At 48.7% G+C, this 22,913-nt stretch overlaps 1 protein-coding gene across 7 annotated transcripts in view; it reads right to left on the bottom strand.

Moving 5' to 3' along the window:
* The window catches only part of LOC147133905 (BAR/IMD domain-containing adapter protein 2-like), a 54,080-nt gene that overhangs the window by 17,772 nt on the left and 13,395 nt on the right, over window positions 1–22,913 (bottom strand). For 6 of the 7 annotated variants that reach the window (XR_015090189.1, XR_015090190.1, XR_015090191.1 and 3 more), the window contains exons 3-13: window positions 22,118–22,204; window positions 13,708–13,769; window positions 13,028–13,099; window positions 9,797–9,934; window positions 6,159–6,311; window positions 4,107–4,349; window positions 3,785–4,040; window positions 3,288–3,489; window positions 3,138–3,206; window positions 1,711–1,864; window positions 1,518–1,555 (exon numbers count right to left, since the gene is read on the bottom strand). Coding sequence is in view for 4 of the 7 variants with exons in the window: in XM_086056356.1 (XP_085912482.1) it covers window positions 1,518–1,555; window positions 1,711–1,864; window positions 3,138–3,206; window positions 3,288–3,489; window positions 3,785–4,040; window positions 4,107–4,349; window positions 6,159–6,311; window positions 9,797–9,934; window positions 13,028–13,099; window positions 13,708–13,769; window positions 22,118–22,204 (1,474 nt within the window). In the remaining 3 variants the exon portion in view is untranslated. The remainder of the gene's footprint in view (window positions 1–1,517; window positions 1,556–1,710; window positions 1,865–3,137; window positions 3,207–3,287; window positions 3,490–3,784; window positions 4,041–4,106; window positions 4,350–6,158; window positions 6,312–9,796; window positions 9,935–13,027; window positions 13,100–13,707; window positions 13,770–22,117; window positions 22,205–22,913) is intronic. The other variant, XM_086056359.1, reaches the window with a different exon arrangement.

The following is a 22,913-nucleotide window of genomic DNA, read 5'->3' as shown; positions in this document are numbered from 1 at the left end:
CGCTGTTGGGGAGAACTTTGCCGTCCTACAACTCCAAACAGCGCCAAGGCTGGACTTCACCATTCCTCATCACAAAGTTTGTTTTGTTTTTTTCTCATGAGAAAATCATGAAGTCATCTCAGCTGCAAGGGATGCTAGCTTAGCGTAAATTCGCTTTTTTTTTTTTTTTTTCTAAGGGATGGGCGTCTGAGCTGAAACATGTGCCACCAGAAACTGAATTTGAATCATTTCAGCCCATAAGCGTCTCCCTTAAAAAAAAAAAAAAAGGAAAAAAAAGACGACAACAGCAGTCCAGCGATGGGCGAAGCTTGACGACACTCATAACGCTTTTCCTCACAAACACAAACAAACAAACAATAAACAAACTACGTTGACTGACTGGACAGTCATAGGAACAGTGTTTCATTCCTGAACGAGCTCTGCCCTCATTTCAAAACTAGAGCGTAGAAAGTGACAAACGTAAGAAAAAAGGACAGTTAACAGACCCTTAAAAAAAAAAATAAAACAAATAAAAAAAGGAATGCATTCAAAAATAAACCAAAACTGTGCTACAAAAGGTTTTGATTTTACCCCGGTGGGTTGTAAGACAAGTCTTAGGGTTGAATAGTTTTAATATGGTTTCTTAAATAAGATAATTGCACTATTTTCATTTTTAAATAGAGGTGCAAGTAAACTTTTCTAGATTTTCTTTTTAGCACTGATTCTGAATCTGCCCTTGATTTTTCTCAGGTCTTAATGATACAATTTGTAATATACATATTTTGGAATGAAGGCTTAGGTCCAGCACCTGATAGATTCTCTTTTTTTTTCCCTGAGACATCATGGCTATAAATTACAAGTCATGGTAAAATCGGTCTCGCGCAAGCTTTTGTAGGTCAAGCTTCAAGAAAAAAATAATAAACCCTTTTGTGTTAGAAAAAAGTAAAGACATTCAATCTCGGATTCAAATTTGCCGTTATTATCCACAACCGAATTACCTATAAAAAAGCATCTTACTAACTAAAAAATAAACCCCAAAAATAGCAAAGTAGGAAACTGATGGGGGAAAAAACGGATTGCTTTTTTCCCCCATTTTGATATGTAAATCTATGGAACTAAATGTATTCATTTGAATGAAATGCAAATTAATTTTTACATGCAGATGTAAAACAAATGTTCTTTTCTCAGCAATAGGCTTTTTGTTTTACTGGAATCATAGAAAATTATTTTAGCTCCCACAATAACAATTTAAACACCTTTTTTGAACAAATGTGCAATAAAGAAGCCAAGTATCACGTTGCTATCTTGCTGATGATTAGATAAAGAAAGCTACACTGTAATTCTTTTTGTCCTTGTGAAAATTTTGCATGGAATATTAGAATAGACAAAGCAAGACACTTCTACAAGCATTCAAATGAAGTGTTTTGCACGAGAGTGAGGTTTTTCTGCCTCCAAACTGAAAAGGAACATTCGTCATCTTTTGTTTTGACAAGACCTTCATTTGTTTGTTTAAACGATGCAGGATGGAAAAGACTTACCTGGTGGCAAAGCGGCCATCATAATCCTCGATAGCAGGCTGAAAGACACGCACACGCACACGCACACGCACACGCACACAAATTGACATGACTTTGCCACCAGGTGGCAGAATACAGCAAGCAAGAAAGCCTTCAGTGCAAGAGAAGATTGGCAGATGCCTTCAGCGACTACTTGTGTGCACTTGTCCCCTACCTGAGTGCCAAAGGCCGCCATGCTGTAGGGCCTGGGGCGGGTCTGCGCCAGACTCTGCGCCAACAGTCGGGCGGTCAGGCCGTAGTCGGGCGTGGGCAGCGATTGGTCGCTCTCCAAAAGGTTGCCCGTGCTGCTGCTCTTCCCGTGGTGCAGGCTGGCCAGACAGGAGGAGAAAAGCCTCAGAGCACGAGTCGCCAGCAAGCAGCGGCATTTGCAACGCAAGCAACGGCGAGGCACCACCGACAGACCAGAAAAAAAGATGCAAACTTTCATGTACTGAGTCACACAGACAGTTTTTTTTTTTTTATGTGATTCTGAACAACTTTTTTTTTTTTTACTTTTACGGTGGTCCCTTGACCTCGAGGCAGGGCCACCGCAGCAAAGTCTGGGCCCCATAATTAATCGTCACCGGGGGCCAGACTGGCGCTTACTGATAGCAGGTATCGGTATCTAAGGCAAAGCAAAATCTGACATTGAGCAAGTCCTCCTCGCCAGTAGTTGGCACTCTAGTATGGCCTTTGGAACATCATTTACATCACAAAGACTTTTGTCTTAGGTCAAAATTTCTTGGCAGTTTGTTAAATGAAGTGTTAGATATCAAAAGTGGTATCAGTACTTCTATCAGTGAGAGCAAGAGTGAATACTTGCACTAGTACGCAAGTGGTACCAAACAAAAATATAAAAATAAACATTGATGACATTCTCCATGGGAACCCCTGCCACCTTTGTTAATGTGTGTGTGTGTGTGGGGGGGGGGGGGGCGGGGGTTGAGAGGAGGCCCCAAGAAAGAAGTCTCCCCCCACCCTCCGATTGACACCCATGCTTACAAGAGCACCAATTCACGAGTTGAAAATAAAAAAGAGGACGGATTACTTTTCCTGGCTTCTTGTTGCTAGGCAGAGTTCGGTCTGCGTTGTGCCTCGACAACACCGAAAGAATTTGGGAGGACTAAGTGGAGTGGAGATTTTGGCCACATAGAAAAATACGAGAGGCAGAGCAGCAACTACGTGAAAGTTAATAGCGGAAAGCCAGGACGGGGACGTGAAGTGACAGGAGCCTCTTTCACACTGCCAATTCAGGTCGGGAACATTCCGCCTTTTTCAACATGCGCGACACAGAATTCAGGAGGGCTGCGCCGAGCTGAGAATGCGCTGGCTTTGGAGGTCGCAACAGAGGCAGAGCAGCGGCTTTGTGAAAGCTCGCAAACATCATTTGGGCAGTGAAAGGGGCTGCAGACACCCACCGGGGAAAACACTGCAAAAACAACACTGCTTGGGGTATGACAGGTTTATTTGGATGCATTTTGGAAAGTGAATCCGTGCTCTGTCTTCCATAGAAAACACAAAATGAGGGGGGTGGGTTGGGGGGTTCGGGGGGGGCCGCAATCTATCTCCATCTGCTGGACCGTCCGAGTGGCCACCGCTTACTTCACTTTGAGCTTCTCGCCGTCGGTCTCGGGCAGCACTCGCGTGTAGGAGAACGGGAACCAGCCGCGCCTGGGGAAGACAACGACACGGCTTGTTGTTAACGCGAGCCGCCAAACGAGTCGGGACTGGCGCGGAAGGCGGCCCTTTTACATTTTGTTCTTCTCATTCTCGCCGTAGTGCCAGCCGTCGCGGGCCTCGGGCACCAGCAGGGTGATGACGTCGCCCTCGGAGAAGCTGAGCAGGGTGCCGTTGTCGCCGGCGGCGTGCGAGAAGATGGCCTGCACGCGGGAGCGCCCGTTCTTCTCCAGGCCCGCCGCCATGGAGCTGGACCTGGGGAGGGTCCGGGTCTCACCTGAGCACAGGGTGCAGAGCCACGGCCGTGAGCGAGGGCTCGCGTGCTTCAAATTCTTCACGTCCCAGAGATAATCTGAAAGGATGCGGGCGGCCCTGCGGATTTGTGGCCTGCGGTCGGCCAAGCTAGCCAACGACTCATGCTTGGCTGACGTTAGTCAACGGCAGGCCTCAAAGCCGAGACTCGGCAAGTCCTTATCGGTTGGATCCACGCTACTCTGCTGGTATCGAGCAAGGCTTGGGTCCCTAAAGTTGAGGAGCGGCGGAGTTTGACCGGCGTCAGTGGTGTATCTTACCCACGGGGTTCTTGTTCTTGGCGGGGCCGGGCCTGCGGACAGGGAGGGTGTTGGAGTAGACGTCGCTGACCTGTCTCTGAGGCTGGGCCTGGGCCTGGGCTTGGGCTTGGGCCTGGGCCTGCGCCTGGGCCTGCGCCTGGGCCTGCGGCGACGAAGGCCTGACTTGGGACAGGGTCCCTCCATCCGTCCAGTATTCCTCACCGTGGACTCCCGTGGTCCCGTTGACCATGGACATGCCTTCGGGGCCCATCAGCCTCTGCAACCAGCAAACAAAGCCGTCAACGCGACTGGCGCGCGCAAACTCGGCTCGCGCAAGGCTCACCGCCTGGTGCCCGAGGCCACTGCCCATGAACACAGCCAGCTCGGGGGGCACGGGAAGGGGCTGGGCTCCGGGGATGGGGTCAGAGATGACCAGGTTGGATTTGGAAGCGTGCAGGGGGCTGGCGCCGCTCATGGCGGCCGAGCCCATCTGCTGGGCCAGGAGCACGGCCCGCTCTGGGAGCTTGTTGGGGTCCGAACAGGCCTGCTGCCACACTGGGATCTTCTGGGTCAGAAGGTCTTTGCCCTGGGAGATACGAGGAAGCGCTCAGCTTCACGTTCCATAGGCGAGGCGCGACAAATCCTAAATGAGGAGGACCGAGGACCATCCCAGGAGTGTCTAAGGGTGGCCCTTTCATTCAAAATCCACACGTCGGTTATCAGCCAAAAGTTCATCAGAGTTAGAGGCAATTTATAAGACGAATTGAACTCGATTGAGTCTCCGAACCCAAACGGAGAACCAGCGGCTGAGAAATAAGACTAGCTTCGCGCACACGTGAGCCAAAGAGAAAACCTCGGTAAAGACCGCAGTCACTGAAAGAAACGCTTAGTCCACAAAGGCTTCTTCTCGCCGCGCGTCCTTGACCCTCTGCACGCTTATAAAAAGAGCCCGCGTGGGCCAACCGGCACCCGAGCAGCCCACGCTGGCAGCTCGTCTTTGCAGGCAGGCAAGCAGGCAGGCAGGCAGGCATCTTCGCACAACATTTCTTTTTTCATGCCTTATTACCGCTCCCTCCTTGTGTTCATTTGTCATTGCGCACTGGCATAAAAACACCGTGGGCACCCTTAGGGAGGTTTGCTTTGGTTCAGGTGCTCCCACGCGCACGCCCGCGCCCACGCCCACGTCCCGATTAATGACTAGACGCCGCGTTGATGGCGCGCAAAGGCACACATGAGCACAACGCTCGTCGAGTGGCATCTTCGAGCCCGACCGACTGTTCACAGCCACCGGGAGACGCATGCGGCCATTAAAGTGGCTCTTCACTTGAAACCTTTTGCAAAATCCACTCCGGCTTTGATTTGCATCCACGTTACCAACGTCCATTCGGGCCCAATGCTCAAAGGTGCAATGGTGCATTTACGACGGCGGACGCCATCGTCTGCAGCCGTAATGGCTTTTTAAACGAAGAGGCCCTTATGAGCACTCAAAGCTAACGTGACTTTTAATTAGACCTTTCCCGACGTGCTTCGATAGCAGGCGGGCTACTAAAAACAAACACGCAGGACGGACTCTTTGTGTGCGTGTGCATTTTTTAGGCTCATTCCAAAAGAGGAAAGCGCAATCTGCGACGCGACTGGTGCTTTGGATCTTGCTACATTTTACAGCAGTTAACTTATTTTCACACTTTGTGGAAATCGGTCAAGCGCATCTGTAACGAGACTCGCGTTGGCTTTCGGGCTTTCTCATCATCACAAAGACTGAACCTTTCATTCGCTGGAGGTCGCAATATTACTAGCAGCTCACTTTTTGTTTTTCGTTCTTTCTTATTTTCAACTTTGACGAAAAGAAAGAATATAATAATTAAAGCCGGTCGGGCTACAGATGTTGAATATTTTTGGAATTATTCGACTGGTTTCGCTATTGATAATGAAGCAGCTGGATACAAATGGATTTGATGTTATTAAACAACAGCATGCAAGTGTGGTTCTGGTACTTCGGGTTGTCATCCTCGCATCCTACTGTCGCATCTGTGACCCGGGGGCTTTAAAAAGACGGCCCTGGTCCGGTGAGTGACGTGGGCGTCGGCGAGCAAAAGCAGAGCCGTGGACATTTGGAGCCCTACGATTGGCTCGGGTCAGGGCGGGCACAAGAGCATATTTTGACTTGATTGCATATCATGCATAATTTAATACCATAACAATACTTTATGAACGATGTAAAATGTTTTTCAATCATTGACAATACCTCTCTTTTAATTAACAACAACGCAAAACCCAAATCAATAAAGAGATTTTCCCGAATCCCTTGATTTAGTCAAAGTTTCACAGGACGTATGTGGGCCTTCCTTTGCCCGCCCTCTTCCTGGGCCGCAGAGTAAGAGCGGCCAAGCGTTACCTTGCCATGGTAGGCGCTGCTGTTCTTGGCCACGGCACACTGGCGGTCCACCAGGAAGCAGTACCTGCGACGCTCCTCGGACAAGGCCGTCTTGTAGCCCTCGGCGATGAAGGTGTCCAGCTCCGTCTGCTTACTGCTGATGGTCTCCACAAACTGCGCGGGGGCACGTGCACGCACCATAACATGTCAGTGGCGCTGTGACCGGGACCCGTGCAGCCTCCAGTCACAAATAATAAGCAGGCATTCACAATTCACTGTAATTAGTGGAAAAACCAAGAATCCCCCAAACTGTACGCCGCAATCTCTTTTAAGAACAAGCGAGCCGCTCGGTTTCCTTTGCAATTTGCGTAGCCATGTCATAATTATTGTTTACAAGCCCCGATTTGATAGATCGCTTGCTTTTCTTTCCATTATGTTTCACTTTTTTTGTCAATGAAAGCATCCATTGATCATTTTCACTTCATGTTTGAAAAATTTGTTTTCCCTGAATATTGTGCGTATTTACCAGGATAATTCTGGCTTTTTTCTCTTTAAATGACAAGATTGAGTGAATGCAAATATTTGGACTTGCCCCTCCTTTTGCAGTGCAAGACAGCATTTGAGCAACATGCCGCTGTACTTTGTTTTTGCTCCCAAAATAGCAGCTGCCAAGTTCACGGCAAGACCCCCAAAAAGGTCAGCGGCGCTGGTGATGTGGCGCTTCGGCGGGCACGCGGTCAGTTGTTTTTAGGAGGGGCAGGGGAGGGGCCGTATTTTGCCAGTTTTCTTCACCCAGCACGTGTGGAAAAACCCCACAATAAGTCCATCTTTTTTCATGGCAACGTCTGTGAGCGAGCAGTTGCGCACTTGCAGAACAAAGGGCTAATTCATCCAATTACCACGGCAAAACTGAGTGCATCTGTCCAGGACACGACCAGCTAGGCTGGGTGAAGATCAAGAGCCACTTTCAAATGTCTGCAAAGACACTCACATCACACGCACACACTGCAAGCAGCCACATGCCCAATGAGCGCTACTCCGTCTTGTCAAAGCCAAAAGGTTAGCAAAGTTGCCCTCTTGTCAAAGCCAAAAGGTTAGCAAAGTTGCCCTCAAATGTCAGGGAACAGCTGAACTTTATTTGGCGCCAATTAAGGGCTACAGTAAATGCTGGCTGTTGACTCTCATTGAAAAGTCATTCGCTTCTACCGATGGATCAGGGATGGCAAATATGCTTTGTCACTGGGAGGAATGCCAGCTATCATTTAACTTAAACATTTAAACCCAAAAAATCAATTCTGTTGTACAGGTTATAGGCCACAATGGTGAGAAAATGGAAATGACTCATCTTGGTCTCATTTTTTCTAGCACAGAATCCTGGTATTCGAACAGTGCTGTGTCGACTTAGTGTACGCGCCGTATTTCTTTGCACCGATCCGATGAAACAAGTTGCTCGGCATCGTAATCTAAAAAGGATACGGTATGAACACCAACAATAGCCTTTTGCCAAATGACCACCACAAAGGACAAATTCATGTTGCTCCCCAGAGCGGCCTGACCTCCTTCCGCTCTTGCTCGACACCTTCCGATCAAATGAAAAGTTTCCAATCTGCTTCACATCCAGGCAAGGCAATTGAAGCTCTCACAGCCGCTGACAAGTTGAAAATATTTCACCACTTTTTTTTTTTTTATTTCATCTGCCGTGTGAAAGCACCTTTTCTACTTTTGCTATGACTCACCCAGTGCAGAAAAAAAAAAAGAAAAATATGCCATGGTGGGCCCATTTAACAGCGGTCGCAAGCGAGGACGCATCAGAAAAGGCGCCGCTATTAAAATGACGGCGGCGCCGCGGACGACCTTTGCTACTTTGCCCGCTTTCTTTGCGTTTACAACCTTGTTGGCTCTCTCGCGCCTTCACCAAAAGAGACAGCTCAATAAGCATCCTCTTGCCACCAAAAAGCAGAAGTCCCGTTGCTCCGAGCATTCCTAAGGTCAGTGAAGTAACCCGAGACAATTAGCGGCGCGGGAAAAGCCCGGGCAGAGACACAAGGCGCCATTGAAAAGAAGTGGCCTGCCTCGGCTTACATCCCGGCTAGGATGTCCCGTTGCGCTAAAGGTCAGAAACGCACAAGGGAAGCGGCCGCGCCTCCCGCTGGCCTAGTGGACATGTTATGAGCTTTCAAACAGTCCCGACGGCCCTCTGAGAGGAGCCACAGCCACACGTGGCCTGCGACACAAACGAGTTGGACGCTCCTGATCAAGGAGAGAACGGCAAAAATCTGTGAAGCGGGAATGTGGAAAGGAAAAGGTGCATTCAAGAGTTCAGTAGTTCAGTAGTACTGCTGCTAAATTGTGCTGCCTTTTCTTTTTTTTTTTTTAAACGGAATTCACCCACCGGATTAATAAGGGAACTCCGAGCTTTCGCAACAACTTTTCTTGCGGGAATTCAGAAGCGTTCCCCACCACCTTGAAGCGCCGAGCGCCTTTTCCTTCATCATCAACACTCTTTGGAGTCAAAAGAAGCGCAGCCAAGACATCTCTCCCAGTCCTTTTCTTCTTCCGCTGCACCGAATGTCGCCGCACAAGTGCGTGCGCGCGTGCGTGGATTTATTTGATTTATTTTGCGCCGGCCACCTCGGTCCCCTCGGCCGTACCACATAATGAGCTAGCTGGTTAGCATTTTGACGGCGGCTTTACACGGCTGATGAGATGGTGCGCGCGCGTGTTGGGATACACAGAGGCGGACCCAAAAGTGCAACGGTGGTGACGCGGGGGAGACCCGGCGATCAATAAAAGGCGCCATCTGTTTCCAGCGCCAGGCGATGCCAGGATTTTGCTTTCATGAAAAAAAGAAGATAAGAGTGGAAACAAGTCAGCATGGAGGAGGAGGAGGAGGAGGAGGAAGTTGGCCTCCATGCGAGATAGGGGTCACCATCCATCTATTTGGCCCTCGCGGGGTCACGTGTCACACAAATAGGTCGCCTTTTCCTTCTCACGCACACGCACAAGCACAAGCACACACACTGACGATAACATCAGTCAACATGCTCCGGATAAACAATGAGCAGAGATTTTTTTCCCAACCCACGCTCGCCTGAACGATGAGCTCATACTTGAGCACAGATGCGTCCGACGGTGCTGCCCCGCCCCGCCCCCCGAACGTATTCAACTTCCTGAGCGTGTCCCCCTCCCCCGGCATGCAGTCTCTCTTCCTTCCGGGCACACATTTGGAATATGCCGCAATATTTGTTTTGTGATGGGTGGCTATGCGCCTTTCCTTTACTGCGGCCGTTCTCTTGTGAAGAAAAGCCTTCCGTGGGGTGTTTATTGACAAGTGGGAGCATGACTCTTGTAAATATGCAAGCGCCGGGGGGCGGGACCGACTCATTTCAAGTCATCAGCATGTTATTTGCCTTCAACTGCCCCGTCGGGTTATTTTACCCGGCAAAAAAAACAACGAAAGCAAACATGACTTCGTTCCCTCCAGTCAGCTGACTGCTTTTCTTTGAAAACTTGTTTTGATTGCAAAAATGATATTAATGATATTATTTTGACGTCCTATCCGAGAGCGAGCCAACAATTTAGTCACGTGATTTCTTTGGGAATATCTATGCATGTTGAAGGTAGCCACGGCAACCGAGTGCTAAAAGACGGAGGCTCACCTGCATCTCTTTCTCGCCGTACTTGGACGGGTTCTTGCTGCCTTGGCTCTTCCGGCGAAGCTTCTTCAGTTCCCCTTGACACTTCTCCAGACCCTCCCCTTTGTTCTTGTGCTCCACTTGATACTTCTTCAGGGCCGCCTGCACACACCAAAAACGCAGCATTGAGTCAGTCAAATAAGTTTCGGTAAAAAGTTTCCCTGACTGGGAAATTCAAACACAAAAGTTGAATAAATCGTTTTAAAATGACAGGTCAAGGATTATACTTGTTCAAGTTGCTGTAAAAATGGATTTGGTGACGAAAAAAAATGCTGCAATATCTGAAGATTTGCAATTTTCACATTTTGGTCGAATGGAGCAAGAATCATGCAAGTTGATGCAAGTCACATGAAAGGATGTGGCGCGCCTGCCTTTGACCTCCTTGCATTGGAGGGATCTCACGTTTCTACTGTTGGTGAAGAATCGCGGGATTAAGCCACAAGAAGACTGCCGGCCGGGCGTGTTGATTGTGAGGATCAAAAACAAAAAAAGGCTCCGTTGGTCGTGCCTGAAAAGACACGCAAGTCTGCCATTTGGGTTTGAAGTGGCCATTTTTTATTTGGATTTTGGCCATTTTCAGTGGTCCTCCGGGACAAAAAAAAAAAAAAGATCTTTTATCATCGCATGCCTGCAAAGTTTGACGGCTCGCCATGAAACGCAAAAGACCGCCAACTCAACTGCTCATCGTCTTGTTCTGACTGAAATCCGCCTGAAGTTTTTCTCAAGCCGATGTGCGTTCCCACGATGGGAGATGCTAATTGCCTCCACCTGGGAGCTTGCGCAAGGATTGCACACCAACAATTTCACCGACTCGGTGGAGGCGGAGGACATTAGCCAAGAAACAAACTGCCCTTGGATTCTCGTATCCATTTAGATCATGGTGGCGATCCAAGCATTTGTTTCCCGGCAGTTAGCGATGGGGAAAAGAAGAATTTTGGAGTATACAATCCAGGAATAATCAGGATGCAAAGGCAGGTGCGGTTCCGTCACGCCGATCCAAATCTGCCATGGCCTGCAACGTTACATTGCGATTACAATTCATTTCACATCCACGCGTTCCCTTTGCTCCCTTATCACTTATTTATTGGTGAAAAAAAAAAAAAAAAAATCAACAATTTCCTGGGTTGCACTGGCTCTGTTGCTATAGCAACTGGGCCTGCAGTCACACAAAGGCAACGTTTTGGGCGGCGCGCTCACGCAGGAATGTTGAAGAGCCTCGCCGGTCAGACGCTGAGCAACTTGGTGAGCGAACCGGGAGGGGTGGGGGGGCGGTTGGGGGCCGTCGTCCAGCTCATCGATTGATTATCGGCCAATGGCGCTCGCTGCTCGGCAGCAGCCAGCTGAGGAGCCGTTCGCTCCGTCTCAACGACTTTGCTGTTCAAAGAAGTCAAGGTGACGTCGGCTGAGGCATGCGGCCGAGCAGCCGTGTGGCACAAGTTCAAAGTCATCAGAAAAGGACAGGACAGGACAGGACAGCCAGACCAAACGAAGCTCTCTTCACTTCAACAAACTTCCTTGACCACAAAATGGCATTGAAGCCATGCAGGACAGGGCATTGTGTTTTTATTTTATTTGATTTTTTTAAGATACCTTTTGCTTTTTTGGGGTACTTTTTGAAACATTAAAAAAAAAAAAAAAAAAAGCGAGCTTAATGTACATTGTGATTGGCGTATGCGCACTCCCGCCTAAACTTCTGAAAGACGACGGGTGACGGCAAACAAACAAAAATAAAAAGACTGCGTTCGTCAGCGTGCGCGCTGAAGCAATACGAGCGTCCCTCGGATAAATTACACGCATGAAGATGATGAATAGAAGAGAAGGATGAAGTCAGGCCGTTTCCGTTGCGCACTAATAAATATGATCTCGCTTGTTGGGAACGTTGTGCACATGAGCTACACAGCTAACTTGCACTTTCTCCACACTTGTTAGTAATGATCATTGGCCAATATTATTGAAATAATGTCTTTTGAGACAAAAACAAGCAGGAAACGGGACCTTTGCCATCTTCTGGAAGTATGCCAACATTTTTGTGCCGCGATATGCATGGCGGAACATCATAAAATGGCAGAATGGGCGGCGTCCACGCTAATCTCGCTGGCTCTGCTCTTGAGGTGCCAGAAAGGGACACTTTGCGGGTCGTGCGCAAAGTCAGCCGTTTTGGAAGCCTCACAACGAAAGCCAACCAACGGCCCTTGTGCAAGCGTTCGCCCGATCGAGCGGCTCAATTGTGAGCGAGGGGAGAGGCGGTCAACTTTGGCACGCTTTCTGCTTTTTGGCAGCGCGACGTCACGGCCACGTGGCGACCTCGCCGAGCGACCGATTGAAGCACGCGTGCGTTCGGGAAGCCCCCGGGTAAGCCGCGGCGTGGGACGGGAGAGCAGAGATGAGGGATGCGCCACGGGAGGGCCGCTCGCAATGCGCACGCTCGCTTTTCATCTGGCAAAAGGGATTTCTCGCTCTCTTTTCAAGACATGAAACGTGTTTGGAGACCATAGCACCAAGCGAGCATTTCTGAAAGGCATTCCTTGAACAATCTTGATCATTGTGGTTGAAATTTGCACTGCAGAAACCTTTCCAATACTTTGCTTCGCTACTATTTCTTCAGCTGGCAGACGGAAAATAATCGGAATAATAATACAAATAAAAATGCTCGTGAAAAATCATTTTGCAACACATACACTTACATAGTATGTACATAGAAATGTATACATATGTCAAGGCTCAAAATAACTTTCACTGAGGAGCAATTTTGCTCATCAATGACTTCATTTCAGGAGCAAATGACTCATTTTGAGGATTATTATTTTTTTTTATAATCTTTGTTTTTAGTGCAAGAAAAGTGCGATTAAATGAGGCTCACTCCTTTTTTCCTCCACTGCTTCAGCCATAATCGATCCCAGGCAATTCTTATCCATCAGTGAATCAATGCCATCCCCAATTTGTGCCGGTCAACGCCTCCTCTCTAATCCAGCCCTTGGCGCTCTCTTGTGCGAGAGGCCGATGCGCCGTACCGAGCCTCATCCGACGGGCCGCTGCTCCGCGGTGAGGCGGCATCCCACTCGTTCTAAAGATAACGCGCGCAGAGCGGCCGCGCTCCCTCGGTCGGTCTGTCTGTCTGTCTGTCTGTCACCTCGGCCTTCTGCATCAAATCCAATCACGAATGGCTAGCAAGAGACCAAAGGTGGGAATACTCACAGACAGGTAACGAGCATCCAGATCCACCTTCTTCTCCAGCTCCGACAGCAGCTCGTTGTGGAAAGACTTCAGCTGGGGACGGGGGGAAGAAAAAAACAATCAAGGAGAAAAAAACCCAAAAACAATCAAGTTCATTCATGGTGACGGGAAGAAATCGAGGACGGGCTTGGTTTGAAAGTACCTTGACTTACAAATGCCAACAACTAGGTTTATGCTCGTAACGCAAATCACGTTTTGCCTATTTGAAAGGAATAGAAATGCCATTCGTCCGTTGCAGCCCCCACGGCAATCACCAAGCAAAATGTGATCGACTCAGCTCAGGGTTGAAAGCAAACGCGGTGCAGCAGCATTTAGCTGTTCTGCTGCACACAAATGGAGTAAGATGGCAACAGAAGTGAAGTCATCCCCAAGTGCGATTGCTTTCAAGTGCGGGTTAAAAACCATTTGCAGTTTTGTCCCTATGATTGAGGTCTTCAAAAGCATTTCTACAAACCATTTTGTTGCACAGTATATCTTTTAGGAAGCTATCTTTTAGTTCTCCACTTTGTTTTTACATCTTTAGTCTTTGCATGTTGCACTTTTAATGAGAAGCACATTGAGTTAGCTTGCCTATGAAATGCGCTAGAGTTACGACACACAACTAGCATGTTTGATTGGGCGCGCGCACGGCGAATACCAACCATCTCCTCCAGCTGCACTTGGATCTGTCTGTGGACCTCGGCCATCTGGAAGAGCACATCGCCTGCACACAAGCAGAAAGGCACAAACGTCGCTCAGAAAGGCACACTCAATATCTGCAACGCGCGCACACACACACACACACACACACACACACACACAAGATGGGAAGCACAACAAGAAAAAGAGGCAATCCAACGTGCACGGCTCATGCAAGACTGACGGGCACAACAATGGAGACGCTTTGTTCTCTAGGGTGCACAATAACATGAGCTGGTGGAGCCCAAACAGTATCAGGTGAAAAGGCCCCCCAAAAAAGGACTCTATTGACCCAAACAAGTTCTCAACTTCTCCGGAAGAGATATACCACTCTCCACGTAGGGGAGCAACCAAAACATCAATTAAATTTGAAAAAAGTTACAAAGCGAGAGAGAGAGGGCAGCCCATGCAGCTGGAGGGAGTGCTTGACTTTTGTTATACCTACAAGCTGCCTCCTCTGAAAGTGCAGCGCATTGGCGAGGAAAGGAACACAAAAGAGCGACATTGAGCCAAGGACACAGAGACATTGAGACCTGCTGGAAAGACAAAGGACAACACGTGAGACAAACGCACAAAGACTTCATGGACCGGACGCCCCAAAGCCCCTTTCCGCTCAACTACGGGCGTCTCGTCACGGGACGCGTTGCCTTCCATTGACAACACGGGAGTCATGCGAACATGAGGGCCACTCAGCAATGCGTTCAAATGCAAAGGGACAGCCTCAAACAGTAAAAAAAAAAAAAAGGTGCTGCAACACGTGCAGACAGACAACAATATTCACAAGTGTATATTCTTTATCCAATAATGACTAATATTACTGCAGCTTACTGCAAAACAATTGTTTTGAGCGGCAGTGAATTTGAGTTCTGATTGTGGACAAACTCCAAAATGCTTGCCGGAGCGGTTCGCTCGTGGCCTAAAAGGGCTTTGGGGTGGTCACGTGGAACAAAACAATGCAACAAGAGTGCGACACACAAACCAGCACAGATGCAGCAGCCAGGACTTGAACTGCTCATGGGAAGACGAAGAAGAGGGGGGGAAAAAAAAGAAGAAAAGCAGCAGTGGGCGTGGCTTAGCAGAAACAAATATCTGCATTTTAACACAGTGATGTGAGCTGTTGGACAAATTTATTCATGACACGCACTGAACTGAAGATCAAACAGTTGAAAACTAATGAGACTTTTTTTTAAGTTGATTATATGGATGTTTTGAGAGCAATGCTGATATTGAGCAGAGTAAAATTCCGATAACTGATACATCGGCTAATTCATTAAAAAAATATATATTTGGTCTCTTTTTCAATACTACGCCCTTTAGTATTTGTTTAACCTCACAAGAGAAGAACATTTTAAATGTGCAAAAATCAGCCAATTTTGGGGGGGCCATTTAAAAAAAAAAAATGTTTGTCTTATGCTGTAATATGTTTTAAAAATAAAGTTGAAAAAAAAAAAAAAAAAATTGCCGATTTTTGCAGATATTAAAAGCGCCAAGATGAGCTGATTAAATGGGCGGCCGATAAATGGTTCAGGCCCAAGTTCAAATGGTAGGTAGAATTGGGCACGAAATGGTTGTCGGGCTCTCATCTCCCGACTGGCGTTTTGGTGGACTCGGGTGGATGGCAGCCCAAATGAGCACTTGAACTTCATGATCGCTCAGAAGCCAAGCCGCATCCCAATCCAGGGCCCGCGGCCCCGTCCGTCTTGGAGCGTCTCACAAACGCAGCCATGATCACGCAGAGCCCTTTGACCTTCGAGGCGAGATTCTGGCTTTCTGGCGGTGGCTTCAACTGGCCGGATCAATCGATCGATACGTAAATGAGCAGCCGGCGCGCACACGCAAAGACGCAAACTGGCAGCAGCGCTGGAGCGAGCGTCTGCGAGAAAGGAGAGCAAGAATACATAAATCACTGTCGGATCTCCTCGTCGTCGCTTTTAATTGCTGCACAGTGTTTGGGTGCCAAAGCTGAGCGAGAAACGCGGGACGTGCAAACAGTTGCCACGGCAACTTCAATGGCAAAAATACAACAGGACTGGCTAGGTGGGGATCAATCCAATTTCGAACGCGGCGTCATGAGAAACATGCGGCGGGCAGGAGGCGACCTGCGAGAGTCTCCGTCGCCTTTGGCAGCCTCCGGCGAGGACGTCCGCATGCCAGCCACACATTCCAATAAAGTGCGATCAGTTCATCAGTTCACATCTTAGATTTCCATTCATTTTTCCCCCCCATTCAAAGGCAAAATGAGAATATCGTTCAAAAACTGGAAAAAGGGGCCCATTACCACAACCTCTTTTTTAAAACCTTTTTTTTTTTATTCATTTTAAATTGTCGGGGGTTTTTTTGTTTGTCAAGTGCAAAATAACGTTTTTTTTAAAGCACATTTTGTTTGACAATTTCATTAATGAAAATGTTTTTTTTAAGTTTTAGTTATTTCCTTAATTTATGTTGACTATAATAACCTTGGTCAACAAGGTAAGGAATGAAGTGAGGAGGAAACAATCCCTCCCCCCCAAAATAAAAAATAAATCAAATGCTTCGATCGAACTCGAACGAATCACCCAGCCCGACGATTGTCACGAGAGTTTCATTTGTCCCAGCCTCCCTTGAACTCAGCACAGCCTCAGAAAGCAAAGTGGTGCTTTGTGACTTTGAGGTGCACCTGCAGCCGGGCGACAAGCAAGCAGCCACACGCCCGCTGCCAGAAGCCGCCTTGACTGCTTGTGGAAGGAACAACGCCAGCGCGCGTGGTGCACCCACACGAAGCGGTGGGCGGGGGCTGAATCACTGTCGAGGGTCGAGTCGGATTCCCTTCGACGTTGTCATGGAAGCAGGAGAAGGCCGGGCGGGCGGGGTGTGGAAAATCCCGCTCTCGTCTCCATCCGGCCTGGTGGCTGAGATGAAGCCACGCTAGAGTGCGGGTGGGCACGCCCAGCCAAGCTGCCGCATCTCAACACACTTCATCTGCACAGTGGGTGAAACGGCCCAATAAACTCGGGCTGAACCCGCGCGTGGCGCTCTCGCAGCCTCTCGAGTCGGAGACGACTACAAAGTAACGCAGGCAGAAAGTTGGGAGGCCTGCCCAGGCGGCAGCTGTTCAGCGCGCTCGTCTGGGGTCGCACATTTGGCCGTGTTTGATGGAGGAAACATTTTTTCCCCCCACCAAAATCAGATTTTTCTTAAGAGACAAAAAAGGGCTTGCTGATGAGCTGATCATATGAATCAGGTGTGTTGGAGGAGGGAGACATCTAAAACAAGCTGCATCGGGGCTCTCGAGGACCGCACCGCTGATCTAGTGCATTTTAATGTCGCACAGGGGGAAGGTCCGGCTGATCCGCGCAGACTGGCGCTGACGTTTTTATTTTGCTAAGGTGAGGCCACCTTCCACGTAATGCTAAATACACTTGGGGGGGGGGGGGGGGGAAAGGAGGAGATAAATAAACAGAGGCCCGGTCTTGGCAGAAACACCAGTACAAATACTTACAGAACAGGTCAAAGTGTCACGTTGCTTGTAATAAGCTGACAAAGTTATTCAATTTTGAATTTGGCATTCTCCTTTTCTCTCTCTCTCTTCATACTCTCAACTGGATTATGAAGATTAGGAGCAAACAGGCTGCCTTGGCGGCGGGGTTTGTGAATGCTAATGATTTTGTTTCAGCTGGTAGAGCACTTTCAGTTGCGCCACCCAAAATTCTCTGAATGGCTTACTTGAAGGAAAGCCATAAAATCATTGAACAAGTTGCGGGGAAAATTCTCTCAAGACTGCACCGAATGACAATTTAAAATGTTTGCCGAGCGCTGCTGGCTTGTCTCCGCTTCAAAACGACAGAAAAACGGTGAAAAAAAGGCGCGCCGAACGCTACATATATACATATACATATATACATACATACATACACATATCGTCATCTGTTGAATGTAACTAACACAGCAAGTTGTAACCTAACTAATTTACTTTTACAATCAAGTAATCAGTCAAGTACCCAAGTTGCATTTTCAAGGTATTTGTGGCAACACTGTCAGAAAGTAATAATCCACTTGCTGGACACTATTAGGCGCACCTAGTAGGTACAATGGCGGAAGAACAATGGTTGTTGTTTGCCAAAGGCGGAGCAAGACACCTGGGAACGGTTTCAAAGTACCGTACTACAACAGCAACCAAAACAAGATGCACAAAACTGGTTCTTTAAAGGCCGCTTTATCCACAACTCACAACACTGCGCCGGCAAAGCCTTTATTGTAACCGTGCGACTTTAGTGACTCCCAACAGTGGCCTTAAAGCAGCGTTTTTGCCTTTTCTGCCTCGTAGTGAGCACACTCACAGCCTTCCCTTGACGACACGACAAGTGCATACGCCTGCAAAAACACACACAGCAAGGACTAGATGGCAAACACATCAAAATGTGAACGTGGCGGTCGGACGGCACTTGACATGCCCGAGGTGACGCAAGCGGAACGCAGCATGGTCGCAAACGCTGACAATCCGCCACATGACCGGAAGTGGAAGCAAGTTGAGCCGCCAAAGCGAAGAAGGAAGGTCCGCCTTCCCGTGATGCGGCGCGCGCCTCCCAAATGGAGCAAGCGGGCGAGGGCGGGGACCCGGGGGAGGGCGGCGCCGAGCTAAGAAAAGAGCTCCACTGCTCCCGTTTAAAGAGGGACAGGTGCTGGAGGAGGAGGAGGAGGAGGAGGAGGAAGAGGAGGACAGGGCAAAAACACCGGCCTGCCCATCAAAGGACGCCCCCCTCCCCTCAAAATCTCCCTCTTCAGTCTTTCTAAGTATGATCGATTCCTACGGGCAAAATGCATCCATTTTCTATAGCACTTCTGCTCGCGGGGGTCGTGGGTGACCTTGAGCATATCCCAGATGACCTTGGGCGTGATGCCAAGACCGAGGGAGAGGAAACAATAATTGGGAGAAAAAAGCCCGTGACAATTGTAATCTCGCGACGCGCCGAGAGGGTGATGGCCGATCACGTAGCCTCACAGTCGCAGTCTCAGCTCGGGGATCCCTGCCGCTAGGCTGCAAGACTTGCGTTTTTTCCTTCAACTCCCAGCATGCGAGCTTTGCGTCGGTCAGGTTGCGATGTGATGTGATCTCCCAAACGGGAGCACGTTGTGCTGACTCACACGTGACAATTGGCAGCTGGCGTCGTTCAGCAGGGGAAGCCCGACCGTAAGCGAGACTGACGCGGACGATGCCGTTGACAACATGGCAAAAGGTGGAAGCGCTTTGGCATTTGGAAGGCAAGTGTGTGCTGCAAGAACACAATCGCTTTTTTTTCTTTTTCCCAGGACAGTGAACCAGAGCTTGACGGCAGCATGTTGGATCACTGCGAGCCAAGCACAAAGTGATAAAAGCACTTTGACCTGCCGTTTCAACTGTTTTCCCACGTCAGTCATTTTAAATAAAAACATTTCATTTTAATTCTTACTTTCAACTTATCTCTCTATCTTTTACCCTTCAACCCATTTTTAGACATATATTATTTGATCTTTCATTTTCTTTGTTTGGTAAGTGCTCTCTTTGTTTTACATATGCTGACCTGAACTCAACTCCGACAATGTGAAAGCAAGATTTCTCGCCCTTGTAGAAATGAAAAAGAGCCCCCTTAAAAGGGAACTGACCTAGCCCCGCCGTGCAAATCTAAAAACAAAATAAAAGCTCAGAGGAAGTGCTACAACATACACACACAAAAAACGCCACCCACATACTTCGGTTAAATATAGCAGTCGCAGGACTTTATCAACAATGAAAAGGCCCCTAATGGGTGGGTGACGGAGGTTGTCTTACAAGGACAAAGGAATGTCCGGATGAGCCGAAACGGGTCCTCGTACGGACGGACGGAGCGCTCGGCGTAAATCAGCACTGGCCTCTTAGCGGCGCGGAATATAAACAAGAGTGGCCGTCGAGGAATGCACTAAACGGCTCCAGCGCGTCTTTATGGGAGAAATGGGACTGGGGGCGTGGGGGGTAGCATAAACAGAGGGGCTTGAGAGGGGAGCAGGTGTGTGCGTGTGCGAGTGTGGTAAAGTGACAGGCGATGATTAGCCCAAGCGGAGGAGGAGGAGGAGGAGGAGGATGCGTGGGCGCAAGAGTGGAGCAGTGGTGGTGAAACACACGAGCGGATGAAATGAAATGAGCACTCGGACGGCATAAACACAAAAAGATGCGGAAGCTCTAGCATTCATCGAAATGCGGAGAGGCGCGATATTTCAGCTCAGATTTCCTCCCGAGTGACGGACGCGAGCAATAAAGCTAGCTGCTAGCTGACATTTATGCAAATAACTTCATAGGCCTAAGCAAGCACCCTCAAAGTATAATACAGTGTTCAAATGTGATGAAGTCATGCAGCTAGGGGTGCCTTGGCCTTGGCCTTGGCCTTTCTGGAGGAATAACGCTCAAGGGTCGACGACAGCAACACCAAAAGTTGCTGAAGTTGTTGCTTGGCACTTAAAAGCTGGATTTGAAAAAAAAAAAAAAATGAAGTCAGTTAGTGGGGACAGAAAAAGGACCACGTCAGCAATGCAGAGTAGCTGCTCGCTTCGTCGCAACGCCCTAACTCCGCCAGCCGCTCTAAGCCTAATGTCTATCCATCTCTCTATCTGTTCATGCCTTCTTTCCTCTATTGCGGCCCCAAACAGGTCGAACAGGAAAGAGGCCTCCCTCCCTTGCGCACATGGGTTGGACCGCAGCGTTGCATTTCAGTATCAAGCTGCAGGCAGTGGCTGGAAAATAAAACATACATGCCCTTCCCTCTGGCCACGTACTGCGCCGAGCTTTGGAACAAAACAAACCCCCCCAAAAGTGCGGTGATTCACTTTCTGCGAGTCGTTGGAAACAAGAGATGCAGACGATGAGTCTTTTGTCCGGGAGGATGAGTCATTGTGACTATCCTGTTCCTTAGCACAGCTTCCCCGCAGGCGCCATTTGGGAATCACTTTGCACTCATCTCATGCACACCTCCCAATGCTTGCGTTACACAGCGCCGAATGCCGTATCGGCAAGTCCCGTCACGCGCGCGCTGCTCCTTTTTCACATGAGCCCAGAGCGTGTGCAAGGCGCCGTTTGACACGGAAAATCTGCAATCCGGCTCGGACGTTACGCGGGCAGGCTGCGCAAGCATAAAAAAAAGATAGCGAGCAGGTTAGAAAGCTAGCCCTGTGCTGAATAAAACATCCGGAGAGCAATATTACGTCGCTCCGCAAACTGCACCCGCAGCAAGAAACAACGACAAAAAAAAAAAAAAAGCACGCCGCACATGGACGAGAGGGGAGATTGTCTTCAAACAGCGACTGACTGATTTCCCCACGGCAAACACGGCGGGCGCTCCGAAAGGGAGCAGCTGTCGTCAAACTCAAGTCGCTAATTGACACCGAGGGTCCCGACGTTGACATTTTTCCAGGAAATAGCTGAAGTGGAAGAGTTGGGAGAAGGACCTTTTAACAAGCACCACAGCAATAACGTGCTCGCTGGAGTGAATGATTCATTTGCTTCACTTCTAATGTTATAATCAAACACCCACTTGCAGCCTAACCCATCTTTCGGTGCCATTGCTACCTAGCAACACAAACGGCTGTCGGCGCGCGAGCGTGTTCGCTGCTTTACGGGCAACCATGAAATCATTGTCAACGAAAGGACAACGCTGGCTCCTGTTGAATTTCAGCCTCCTCGGCCACTTCCAAGTCAACAAAGGCCCAAGGCTGACGCGTCTCTGACAGACGATGAGCCCGAGCCAGTGTGATGAAAGTGATTTTTGTCTTTTGGAGGAAGGAAAATACAGATCGGAAGATATGCAAAGTCAGTGCACTCACATTCGAAGCTGTGAACCGGAGTACAGTCCACACATACCAATAATTGGGCCAACTTTGACTCTCTGCCAATTCAAGTCAGCAAAGGCCCGATGGTGGGATGTTTCTGCAAAACGGCGACATTATTTTGTAGGGTGGGGGTGTGAAGTGATTTTCCATCCCCCATTCACCACAACTAAAAGAATCGGAAGAGTTTGCCACCGCAACGTCGTTACCAGCAGCTAGCTTCTCTTCCTAAATTTCTTCTTCTATTACGCCTCTTTGAATTTTCCGACATTCTGCATGCCCTGAGGCACTGTGCTGCCTCTCGCAGGTCACCCACGGTACTATAGCAGACACCTGCCGCGAGGGAGAAGACTTTTCTTTTCCCCTTTATTGGCCACCCAGTTTGTAATCAGCATTTCTGCCACCTACGGGACCGGAGAGGCATCGAGTCACGGTTCAGGACGTGCAGGGATCCATCTTGAATTCGGCTACCAAATAATGTTCTTTGGACTGCCTGTAGAGCACCCACGCAGTATGGATGCTCAAACTGCATGACTTGGCGAGTGTATGATTTCAGTCACTCACCCAAATCTTTGGATCCTTGACTCTCGCTGGCCAGCTCGCCCATTCTCACCAGAGCGTCAAAGTAGCCTTTGGCAGCAAATGTCACATCTGTACAAAGGAGCGAAAGCAGAATGCTTGCTGAGTTCAAAACAACACCGGCCATTTTTGCAAAAATTTCCTTCCTCTCAGCTTGCCGCCGGGAAGAAAAACAACTGAAATGATGCCGCTGCGTGATTGTTCCCATCTTGTTTGCATTCGACGTTCCTGATTGCGATGAGATAATTATTTGTTCCCGGCAGGTCGTTTTGCGCTCCTAGGGGCCTTAAGAACAATTTTCTGTTTCTTCCGAGAGTGAATCTATGATTAGAAGGGAAATTGGTTTAGCATGCACAAATATTGTACAGTGGCATCTTTTGGTTCCTACTCCAACTATGCCAAGTTGAACAATTTTTGGTGATGGCAACACAGCACCCGAGCTGCCAGCGCATTTCAGTCGACCTCATTTTAGCCGCAATGAAATGATTAGCTCTGTGGGGGAGGGGGGGGGGTCTTTTCCTGGGTAAAGTCGAGCTTCTTGTGCTAAAGTTAGCATCTCACGTTAGCCGGCCAGCCAGCCACAGCCTGCCTAGTATGAAAGTTACAAATGTGAAAATTTGGATTTTCTATGACTGATGTGGCGCACCTGTGAGTCCGTGGGTTTGAGCCGCTTGACACCAACAGAGTGAAGATTTAGAGCACTATGCTAGCTTCTCGCTCGCGCCAACTGCACTATGACAGTTCCAAAGGTTCCAAAGGACTTTGATCATTTGTGATTGGT

This window comes from Filicampus tigris, chromosome 16, assembly GCF_054856515.1.
Source record: "Filicampus tigris isolate MCC_2025a chromosome 16, RoL_Ftig_1.0, whole genome shotgun sequence".
In the NCBI taxonomy this organism is placed as follows: Eukaryota; Metazoa; Chordata; class Actinopteri; order Syngnathiformes; family Syngnathidae; genus Filicampus; species Filicampus tigris.
The sequence above is the reverse complement of the archived record's forward strand: the minus strand, read 5'-3'. Positions and strand labels throughout refer to the sequence as shown.